Source organism: Bombina bombina, chromosome 3, assembly GCF_027579735.1.
Source record: "Bombina bombina isolate aBomBom1 chromosome 3, aBomBom1.pri, whole genome shotgun sequence".
NCBI lineage: Eukaryota > Metazoa > Chordata > Amphibia > Anura > Bombinatoridae > Bombina > Bombina bombina.
Genome location: NC_069501.1, coordinates 89,176,717 through 89,189,735, shown reverse-complemented (window position 1 = coordinate 89,189,735; position 13,019 = coordinate 89,176,717). Strand labels below are relative to the sequence as shown.

At 34.7% G+C, this 13,019-nt stretch overlaps 1 protein-coding gene across 1 annotated transcript in view; it reads right to left on the bottom strand.

Annotated features, from left to right (window-relative positions):
• DSCAM (DS cell adhesion molecule) overlaps positions 1-13,019 on the bottom strand; it is a 717,945-nt gene that overhangs the window by 73,190 nt on the left and 631,736 nt on the right. Inside the window, exon 31 of the mRNA XM_053705914.1 lies at positions 6,544-6,846. Within this exon, the coding sequence (XP_053561889.1) occupies positions 6,544-6,846 (303 nt within the window). The remainder of the gene's footprint in view (positions 1-6,543; positions 6,847-13,019) is intronic.

The window sequence follows — 13,019 nt, the reverse complement described above, 5'->3', positions numbered from 1 at the left end:
GTTGACACTCTTGAGAGAGAAATTCTGTTACGGGATGTCACCTAATATAACTGAAGGTTTCAAGGGAGTCCATTTTGTGACCACGTTTAGTGCCCAATATTCTCAGATCTGTGGCATCATCAAGAAACATTTTCCTTTACTAGCTGCTGACGACAAACTTCAAGAAACTGTTAAAAATGGGGTTAGATGTTCTTAAAAAAAATGTCCCACGCTTGCATCTATATTGGACCCTACTCAACTTAAACAAATACAGGGCCCCACTAGCTCTTGGCTCCAACATTTGGGCATGTACAAATGTGGCCATCGTAGATGCAAGCCGTGTGACTATACACTTGTCACTACAGAGTTTTCTTCTTCAGTTACTTGCCAGATGTACCCCATCAAGTCCTGTCTCAATTGCCAGAGTACCTATGTTGTCTACCTTATCCTGTGTACTGAATGTAAAGTGCAGTACATAGGCTTGACCTCTAAGGATGTCAATTCCCGAATTAGGGAGCATTTTTCTACGATTACCAGGGGTACGTCTACTACACCCCTGGTACAACATTTTGCTACCAAACATAATTGCAGTTTAGACTCTTTAAGATGGGCTGCTATTGAAAAAGTCAAAAACCCCAAAAGAGGTGGTGACCTTGATAATATCCTAGCCAAACGTGACGCTTACTGGATTTTTACTCTAAAGACCAGACTCCCGCTAGGCCTGAACTCGAAGTATGACCTTATTAATTTCTGGGAGTAAATAAAGTTCTTTCGCTCCAGTATCACATTAACCCATATGCACACATCTTTATACTTCTATACCTATTACATTTTTGCCACATTCATATAGAATATTAAGCATATATATGGTTTTTTTCTTATGTTTTTTTTTTCCCTATGTTTTCTTCTTTTGATTTTTTTGGTCACTTGTAACTTATTTTATTTTTTCTAACTTAATTAATTCATTTTATTTTATTTTACTGTTACTACGTTTTCCCATACCATTATTGCACTTATTATTACATTATTTACATTGACTATTTTAATGCTGATATTTTCCACTATTAAGCTTATGTCAGTACTACCAATGTTATATCTATACATAGGTTATTTTGACGGTAATGCACACTGGCATTTCATTGCTTTTTAGGACTTTTTATGATTCTCTTGGGTTATTTATCAAACATAACTACCCTTTGCATTTTTGTTATTTTTGTTATTTTGCAATTCTGTTTTTATATATTTCTTTAGTATATTTATATATGTTTTTGTATTTGTTTTTATTTTATTATTTTTTGGTATCATCTGTTTGCTTTTCTGGTATTCCTGTTATATTAACCTTGACTGTTTTGTATATGTTTTCTGCATCTATTTATTTTTATTTTTGCCAAACTTACATTTGTGCACAGTGTTTCTTCAAGTGACAGTTCTTTGCTTTGCCCCCCTTTCTTTCTGTCTACGCTATTGTCCTTTTGGCTAATTCTGGCATTAGGGGGTTAAACTGCTCATTTCTATTCTGTGATAGGCGTGTTGTTTGTTTTTAGGTCTTAACCTATCAGTATTCACTTTAGTGCTTTTTAAGTGCTTCACAACTGTGTCACCTTAGGCTATGATTACGGTTGAGTGTCGAAACATGTAAGCCAATTGGTGTCATGCTTTTTCACCTCTCTGTTTTTCTGCTGTTGCCCTTGAACGGTATTTTAAAGTTTGTGCCAAATAAAGTTGATTTTACTCTTTATTTTCTACGTGGGATCCTTTGCCTCCTTTATTTCTACATAAATATTTTTGCCATGAAAAATGTGTTCTCTAAACTTGTAAAAATGTAATGTGTTTTGCTGCACACCCTAGTAAAAAAGCATGATCTTCCTGGAGTCATTCTGAAGTAAGCGATGACTCCAGACTAGTCACCAGTCCTGAAGTTTGCCCACAGGCCGAAATATTTAAATGAGATGATACTAGAGTCAATCACTGACTGTTCATTCTTGTGAAGTAATCAGTAAGGTTATCTGATAATTATTCTGAAGTCATCACCAATATTTTTTTAGCTCAGCTGATGACTTTACAAGCCTGATGATGTCTGATGATGTGCAAATGACTTCTAAAGTAGTTTGATGATCATCAAATGACTCCAGGATGGTCTCTAAAAGTAATCCTTTCTTGAGCAGCCATATACAGAGAATGTTTCTCAGCTCCAGTCTTCAAATCCTGCTAAAAGGACATATTTAACGCATTTCTGTATCTAACCACAAGTACAATAATCACAGGTACAGACTGCTGAATCCTCCAGAAAGGAAATACATAAAATCTGAGCTATTAGTGGGATCTTAAGACTAGACCATGAATCTCACAAAGTAGTTGAAAAGCCTTTCAGGAAGCTATGAGATGTCTATATTGTTTTATAGATCATAGAAAAGCTATACTCTTGTTTTGAGACTGCAAGAGGGTGGAGCAATTCATGCAATTAGATACATGTAATGAGGCATAACAAATAAGATAAATTATGAATGAAAAAAATTATAATGTTTAAAACGTGTTTTAGTATAAGTATGTCAGAAAAACTTAGACTTTACTTTGTCTTTGGCAGTCACTTGTTCTCAATGAAGAAACAACATACGGAACGTTTTCTTTTTTTGTTTTAAAGAGATAAACAGTATTCTATAACACCTAGATTACGAGTTTTGAATTCGTGTTTTAACGCTGAAAAAATGGCCATTTCAGCGTTAAAACAGCAACACAACCATTACAAATCTTGTCAACAAAGAAGAAGCAGGGTCTCCAGCACTTAAACAATTTTATTTTCACAGTTAGCAACGTTTCAGGGTCACAGCCCCTTATTCATGCATGAATAAGGGGCTGTGACCCCGAAACGTTGCTAACTGTGCAAATAAAATTGTTTAAGTGCTGGAGACCCTGCTTCTTCTTTGTTTACATGTCTCAGGGCTTGGCAGCGTCCTGGGGTCTACCGTGCACTTACCCTTTGAATGTCTGCTGTTCCCATTGCTTCAAGGTGTATTACAAATCTTGTCGGTATAGCTGTACCACAAGCCTTTTAGCCTGTAACTCAACGTTGCCCTCACTCAAAAAAATGTGGAATTTCCATAACGCTGCCATTACAAGTTTTGCGGTGAGGCTAAAAAGCTTGCGTTACAACCTATACCAACATGATCCGTTTCGCAATCTCAGAGCAGTAGTTATGAGTTTTACACAACAAAACTGTTACACAAAACTCATAACTAAAGTGTTACAAAGTACACTAACACCCATAAACTACCTATTAACCCCTAAACTAAGGCCCTCCCGCATCACAAACACTAAATTAAACTTATTAACCCCTAATCTGCCGCTCCCGACATCGCCACCGCTAATACAATTTATTAACCCCTATTCCTCTGCTCCCTCAACATCATTGCCACTATACTAAAGCTATTAACCCCTATCCCCCCACACCCCAACATCGCCCACACTATAATAAAGATATTAACCCCTATTGCGCCGCTCCCCGACATCGCCACCACTAAATAAAGTTATTAACCCCTAAACCTCTGGCCTCCCACATCACTGCCTGTAAGTAACCCTTTTAACCCCTAAACCGCCAGCCCCCCACATCTCCAAAAACTAAATTAAACTATTAACCCCTAAACCTAACAACCCAATAACTTTAAATTAAAATTACAATATATCTTAAAATAAATAAAAACTTACCTGGGAAATTAAAAAAACCTAAGTTTAAACTATAAATTAAACTAACTTTACTATTATACTAAAATTAACTACAAATTAAATAAATTAAATTACACATTAAAAAAACCTAACCCTACTAAAAAAAATTAAGTCTACAATTACAAAAAAAAAAACATACTAAATTACAAAAAATAAAAAAAATTAGGACTAAAGTACAAAAAATAACAAACACTAAATTACGGAAAATAACAAAAGAAATTATCCAAAATAAAAACAATTACACCTAATCTAATAGCCCTATCAAAATAAAAAAAAGCCCCTCCAAGATAAAAAAAACCCCTAGCCTACAATAAACTACCAATAGCTCTTAAAGGGGCCTTTTTTAGGGCATTGCCCTAAAGAAATCAGCTCTTTTCCTTGAAAAAAATACAAAGACCCCCCCCCAACAGTAAAACCCACCACACAACCAACCACCCAAAATAAAAAACCTAACTCTAAAAAAAACTATTATTATTATTAATAGGGCTATTAGATTAGGTGTAATTGTTTTTATTTTGGATAATTTTGTTTTTTATTTTTCGTAATTTAGTTTTTTGTTTTTTTTGCAATTTAGTATTTTTTTATTTTTTGTAATTTAGTATGTTTAATTTTTTGTAACTGTAGATTTTTTTTTTTTTTTTTAGTAGTGTTAAGTTTTTTAATGAGTAATTTAATTTATTAAATTGATAGTTATTTTAATTTTAGTATAATAGTAATGTTAGTTTAATTTATAGTTTAAACTTAGGTATTTTTTTATTTCCCAGGTAAATTTTTATTTATTTTAAGATAGGGATCTTGTCATTTTAATTTAAAGTTAGGGGGTTGTTAGGTTTAGGGGTTAATACTTTAATTTAGTTTTTTTGCAATGTGGGGGCTGGCGGTTTAGGGGTTAATAGGTTTATTTAGTGGCAGTGATGTGGGAGATCAGAGTTTAGGAGTTAATAACTTTATTTAGTGTCGGGAGTGGCAGAATAGGGGTTAATATCTTTATTATAGTGTGGGCGATGTTGGGGAGCAGGGGAATAGGGGTTAATAACATTATTATAGTGGCGGCGATATCGGGAGCGGCAGATTAGGGGTTAATAGATTTTTTTGGTGGCGACGATGTCGGGGGCAGCAGATAAGGGGTGTTAAGACTTGGGATTTATGTTAGGTTTAAACGTAACTTTTTTTCACCCATAGACATCAATGGGGTTGCGTTATGGAGCTTTTTCATTCCGCGGTCGCAGGTGTTTTTTTCTAACACTTTCTCCCCATTAATGTTTATGGATAGAGCGTCCACGAGCACGTCAAAGCAGTGCTCGTATTTTGTGCGGTATGGAGCTTAATGCAACCATATCGCACTCACAAGGCGGCTTTTTCAAAACTCGTAATGGCAACGCTATGGAGGGTGAAATAACGCAACTTTTGTTGCGTTCATTTTGCACCCTATATAGCGCTAAACTTGTAATCTAGGTGTAAGTGAATTGTGGAAACTGTCACACAAATAGACAGAAATAAATTACAGTGAAATCATTGTATAGTTTAGTTTCTAAAAATGAATTCATTCAACCCAACCCTACCGACTAAAGGTTAATAATATACTCTTTTGTAGCAGCTACTTTAAACATAGCAAGATAAAACTAGTAAAGAACATGGTTTAGCATAAAAACAGTATGAGCCCAAAAGAAGATTAAAAGAATTACAAAATTCAAAATAAAAATTCCATAGATCGAGTATTAAGATTATAGCTTTTTACTAGACGTCATTGTGTTAAAGGGACATAAAATATATTAAATATTCTCTCTAACTATTAAAGGGGTCTTTGATAAAAGTAAATGTTGCTATTTTGTGAAACTATACGTAAGACTTAGCTGGCTATATATACTGTTTACAAGGATGTTTGGCTAATAGTTCATTATCATACAAGAGATGTAATGCCAATCTGCACATGCAGGAAAACTCATTTAGGGAGAAATTTCTATCTATAGTAGAAAGTCTTTAAAAGGACATTAAACACGTTGAGATGGTAATATAAGATGATAAATCTTATGTATAAAAAACCTCTACAATAAACTTTCATTATTAATCACTGTTTTTATTCCACACAGTCATTGGCTGCACAGTCTAGTGACCTAATTATAACTGTCCCTAATTGGCCACAGCAGAGAAAGTAACCTGAATAACAACATGGCAGCTCCCATTATTTTTTTAAGACACTTAAACTTTACACTTATTTTGTAGCTGTTTAAAAAACTAATGAAACTTTAGAAAATATATTGTCATGTGGTTCTCAGACTAATCTTTTCTTTGAATGCATCATTCTACCTAGCATTTATTTGGTGTTTAATGTCCCTTTAAATGTAAACCAGTTGCAACACATACTCATTATTCTAATTTAATAGTTCAATGACACAAAAGGAGATTAAGGGTTTATTTTAAAATGCCTCTAAGTAAGGACATACAGTCATATTTGATCAAAATCACATAATCAGTGCAAAGATTGCATCATGTTTATTATAATGACAGAATACACAGGGAGAAGGGCAGGTTGCCATGGTGACAATTCAGCAAAATGCAGTTAGGAGCTTTGCATAGTGGACAAGTTGTGAATGAAATATGAGATCTGGAAGAAAAAGTTGTCAATAGATTATTGTATTTTATATCTTAAACACACCCATTGCTTTGCAATACATTCTAATTAAGTCATCTATTGCAGCATCATATTCTATATGTGTCATCAGGTACCAATATCTCTGTATGGCAAAGGAAAAAGATTATTTTCAGATTCTAAAAACGGCATACATTTAAACACCATGTTCCGTGGATAAATACTCAGCATATGAGGCCAATAAATATCCTTACCTGGTCTATGTGCCTTTGGAGCCGCCATGTTTTGTACTTTTCCTCCATCCAGAGGTTTTGGGGGTGATGCAGTAAATCTGCAGATTCCAGACTCTGACGGTGTGCTAGAGGTCAGACTGTCTGTGTACTCATTAGTCCCTGCAGTGAGCTGTTCTGATGAAGTATCTGATATGAAGCATTCTGTAATGGTAAACTTGGCATGCCTCAACTGCTCTTCCATCTTTGCATGTTCATACGCTCTTGCTAACTCTTCATAGGTAGAGGAGGCACTTTCTGTGGAGACCATACTGCTCCTCGCTCGATCTGAATACAGAAATAGACAATAAAGTATGTTATCAATTCTAAAAAAACAACATTGCCTTATTGTAAGTTAAAACAAGATTTTCTGTATTCATTTATATTTTTTCCTATGTTATTTTTATTGTTCATCCATTCGTTGTTTGGCTAGTCGCTTCAATATTCAAGAGAAAGGCAGAAAAGAATCTCTTTTAGTGCCGTAAAAGGACATAAAACTTATATGTTCAGCCACCAATCAGCATCTAGCTTCCAGTAGTGCATTGATGTTACTGAGTGTACCTAGGTATGCTTTTCAACAAAGATACTAAGAAAACATAAAAATAATGTTTGTGTGTGCCTTTGTATACGTTAGTACCTATAATTGCATGTATATCACTAGAAGTAGTTTCCATAAATTATAGTTTGTTTTACTATTGGTACATACAGTATGTAGTGATCGTTTATTGGGTACTTGTGGTTATTTAAAATTTAAGCATAGTAAAATTCAATATTTTATTTATTTGGACATTTAAATTAGTTTTTCAGATTATACAGTTATGAAAGGGACAGTATATTTGAAAATGTTTATTGTTTAAAAAGATAATCGCTTTATTACCCATTCCCCAGATTTGCATAAACAACACTGTTATAATAATACACTTTTTACGTCTGTCACTGCCTTGTATCCAAGCCTCTGAAGAGTGCCACCTTATCTCAGTTCTTTTGAAAGACTTGCATTTTATCCAATCAGTGCTGACTCATAAATAACTCCACGGGAGTGAGCAGAATATTGTTTATAGGGCACACCTGGCTGCACTAGCACTGTCTAACTGTGAAAAACTGTCAAATGCACTAAGATAAGAGGTGGTCTTCAAGGGATTAGAATTTAGCATATGAGTCTACCTAGGTTTAGCTTTCAACAAAGAATACCAAGAGAAAAAGCTAATTTGATGATAAAAGTAAATTGGAAAGTTGTTTAAAATTTCATGCTCTATCTGAATCATGACAGTTTGATTTTTAACTTGACTGTGCCTTTAAGTTATAGGATCAGTTTGTGAAAACGTTTATAAATTTTAAAACAAATAATTTAAAAAAATGGAATTTAAGCACATAAGAGGAAAATAATAATTAAACAATACAGTATATATTATTTATTTCATTATAAAAAAATGTCCTAATTATTTAATATTGTTTTGGTTAAATAAAGATGTCATATATAGGATTTTGTAAATATTTTTTTTAATATTGTCCTCACATGTAGTGTTATAGGGTGTTCCAGAATTAAATTTCAAAGTTTTAAATTAAGAATAAAATCCAAGTATTTACTGTTCTGAGAGCTTAAAGGGACAGTCAAGTCCAAAAAAACTTTCATGATTTAAATAGGGCATGTAATTCTAAACAATTTCCCTATTTACTTTTATCACCAATTTTGCTTTGTTCTCTTGGTATTCTTAGTTGAAAGCTAAACCTTGGTGGTTCATATGCTAATTTCTTAGACCTTGAAGACTGCCTCTAATCTCAATGCATTTTGACCACTGGGCATTAGTTCATGTGTTTCATATAGATAACATTGAGCTCATGCACGTGAAGTGACCTAGGAGTGAGCACTGATTGGCTAAAATGCAAGTCTGTCAAAAAAACTGAGATAAGGGGCAGTCAGCAGAAGCTTAGATACAAGGTAAATACAGAGGTAAAACGTGTATTATTATAACTGTGTTGGTTATGCAAAACTGGGGAATGGGTAATAAAGGGATTATCTTTAGTTTTAAACAACAAAAAATCTGGTGTTGACTGTCCCTTTAAATTCTAGTATTAATGAAAGGATGTTTTTTGCAATAAAAAGATTAGAAAACAAATTATCCATAGTTCTAAATGAGCACTTATTAGTGTACAACATGACATACAATACTCTAATTGTATCTAATGCCAGGTTTAGAAGATAAATTAAGCAATTTAGCATAGAACATTGAATACATAGCTTATAAAACATATTTTCACAAGATACTACACGTGGTATTAATGAGTTTTAGAACAGACATATAGTCAATAAATATGTAAATTTAAAAAAAATGCTTTTGCAACTAATGAGGTATCTTGGGCAAATTAGATCGAAGGGATGTGTTCTTTAAGGATTTTTAATGATCTAATCCTTAATAAAACTGAGTATCAGCAGTTTCATATTATAATTTACAAATATATTTATTTAGTTTTTTTAATCATAATTTATATTAATGAATAGAATGTTACCTTGCTCTTAAAGGGACAGTCAAGTCCAAAAAAACTTAAATTTTTCAACTAAAAGTCATGTGATTAGGGGAGGTCAGAAGAGGCTTAGATACCAGTTAGTCACAGAAGTAAAAAGTATATTAATATAACAGTGTTGATTACGCAAAACTGGGAAATGGGTAATAAAGGGATTATCTATCTTTTTAAACAACAACAATTCTGATGTTGACTGTCCCTTTAAGGACAGTTTATGAAAGAAACCTGTTGTGACATTACTGCATTTTCCATGCCTCCCAGTATTTTTATTACAAATCCCTTTCTGCTGAGGCTATTTTGAGCTACATATGCAAAGTAATGTACAAAGCCATTCAGCAACATAAATATATTCTTGTGTGCAGATAATAGGCTTTCTAATCTACTTTTCTGAAAACTCAATAAAAAAAAGTTATGAATACCAATGGCAGTACAGTGTGTTTCAGGGATTTGGGAGATATGAAAGTTATACTTTTTATTTATTTGCAGATAAATTAGGTTTTCTTTACACAGATGTACTTATTGGGTAGAATGGTACAAAGGATAAAGATTCTATTTATGTTTATATTATCAAGATCAATCAAGAACGCTAAAGTAAAATTTATTTTGAGGGGTGAATCTCCTCAGCTCTTAAAAGGGTAATAATATATATATACACATGCACACACACACATATATATATATACACATGCACACACACACATATATATATATACACATGCACACACACACATATATATATATACACATGCACACACACACATATATATATATACACATGCACACACACACACATATATATATATACACACACATATATATATATATACACATGCACACACACACACACACATATATACACATGCACACACACACATATATATATATATACACATGCACACACACACATATATATATATACACATGCACACACACACACACATATATATACACATGCACACACACATATATACACATGCACACACACACACACATATATATACACATGCACACACACACATATATATATATACACATGCACACACACACACATATATATATATACACACACATATATATATATATACACATGCACACACACACATATATATATATACACATGCACACACACACATATATATATATACACATGCACACACACACATATATATATATATATATATATATATATATATATATATATATATATATATATATATATATATATATACACGTGTGGAAACGTTACAATAAAAGCTACATTTGCTGATGTAAGTCCAGAGTGTGCTTGTAAGTATATATATATATATATATATATATATATACACATACAAACAGACACACACACTTATATATATATATACACAAACATTTTTTTTGTTGTGGAGAGATCAAGGGAAGGATTAATTGTAAGAGCGGATCCAGACAACACAGTATTTTTTTTTATGTGGGAGATGTCATGATATTGATAAGGTTTATTTTTGGGGCTACATACGAACCATATGGGATCAGAACTCCCAGGTAAATGGTAATAATGACAACTTGTGTGATACAGCTTCTAATTAATGACCTACTATAGTACGCTAACACTAGATAGTATGATCCAGACATTGTTGTTACTTTTTTATACTGGCTTATTTGTACCAACGTGCATAGGATCAAATCATTTGTTGTTATGCACAGCAAAGGGACTCATCTCATATTACAATGTATGCCCAGACTCGCTCCAGTTTCAATTCTGAACAGGAAATGGTGATTGGTGGCTATGGGTAAATGTTGACCAGAATCTAACTATCCAATTGGCCTTTAAATTGTCTTTGATTTAGCAATCAACTAATTTAGTGGACCTAACTGACTGTCCTGCCTGTATATATCTTACACTATTTTGGGGGGTGCATTGCTTGGGCTGTGCATTGTTACAACAGCATAAGTTCACATTTGTGAAGTGTACATTTTATAAGTGAGGCATAAAGATAAGAATTTTACAAGAATTCAAAAAGGATAGGACAAGGGGCAAGACATAAGGCAAGTACTCTTGTAATTTTGTGTTTTATGTATCTCATTGTTTCCTTATGCAAGTTCTGCTGTAATACTGTGTCTTATATGTTTAATTGGTTCCCACTTTTGTAAAAATGCTCAATATCTTCATCTTCCTTTTGGCTACCTCTTGTCTCTATAACAAACTACTTTATTTAATTACTCCTTCCCCCTCACCACCTGCACTGTTCATTAACCGATCTCTCTTAAACTCCCCTTACTTTTGTACTCATGAACTTTATCTATTCCTAAACACTCACTCTCCCCCCTGCACCTTGTCTCAAAAACAGTCTCACTACTGCAAATCTGTATCTCATCTTCTATCACTCTCCCTCTTGCTTATACTAACTGCTGGTGACATCTCCCCTAATCCTGGTCCCCAATAACTTCCTAGCCGTGCAAATCCATGTGTACCGTTCCATAGACTCAGAAAACAAAACTCAGCCAACCTTACTCACATTCTTCTTGCATCTAAAGTCACTACCCCTTTCACTTGTGCACTCAAACTCTCGCTCTGTTTGCAACAAGCTCACTTCTATACATGACCTTTATTTCCCACTCCCACAACCTTATGACTCTAACAGAAATCTGTCTCTCTCCCCTAGACACAGCATCCACTGCTGCTCTGTCACATGGGGGTCTTCACTTCAGCCACACTCCTAGGTCTGGTAATAGACAAGGAGGTGGTGTAGGTATTTTACTTTCCTCTCATTGCACCTTTCAACAAAAACATCCCATCTCTTCCCTCACATTTTGCAACATCTCATCCCTCCCTACAACTCTCCCTCCATCTACTCCTCACACCAAACTTCACAGAAGCATTATGTCATTAGATCAGCAACAGCTTGCTAACTCCCTTGAACCTCTCCTCTCAGCCATCTTCTCCTTTTCCTACCCTTACCAATCTATCTGCCACTATAACTCCACCCTTACATCGGTCCTTGACAATCTGGCCCCTCTTACCATAGCTCGGAAATCACACATTCATACTCAGCCCTGGCATACTCCTCAGACACGGTACCTACGCAGATGTTCCTGTACTGCTGAGCGGCACTGGAGAATATCTCGGAGTTCAGCTGATTTTCTTCATTACAAATTCATCTTGAACTCCTACTATTCTGCCCTTAATCTCTATAAGCAACATTACTTCTCTACTCTTTCTTCAAACCCAAAACGTCTGTTCTCCACTTTCAATACTCTTCTCCGCCCACCCCTCCCCCTAATACAACTTCTCTGTCAGCTCAAGACTTTGCCAGTCTCCATCAGAAATTATATCAGCTCTCAGCATACTTCCATTCTCTTACCCCCTCAAGCGCTCGCAATCAACCACAACCCACATAGCCATAAATTTAGCTCTTTCTCCCCTGTTACTGAGGAAGAATTTTCTGTACTTATACTGCACTCTCACCTCATTACCTGTCCCCTTGCCCCTATCCCCTCACAGCTACTTCCCTCCCTCTTTTCTACCCTTACCCTATACTCACACACATTGTCAACCTCTCCCTCAGCACTGGTATATTTCCCTCATCTCTGAAACATGCACTGGTCACACCTAACCTCAAAAAACCTTCTCTTGATCCAACCTCCCCATCCAACTGCCATCCTATTTCCCTACTCCCTCTTGCCTCAAAGCTTCTCGAAAAGCTAGTATATACACACCTATCCCATTTCCTTACATTAAACTCCCCTTGACCCACTGCAATCTGGATATCATCCCCATCGCTCCACAAAGACAGCAATCTTTAAGGTTACCAACAACCTATTTACAGGAAAATCAAAAGGCCACTTCTCTCTGCTTATCCTCCTTGATCTGTCCACAGCCTTTGATACTGTTGACCACCCTCTTTTGTTCAAAACCCTCCAATCCTTTGGCATTTATGACACACCTCTCTCATGGTTCTCTT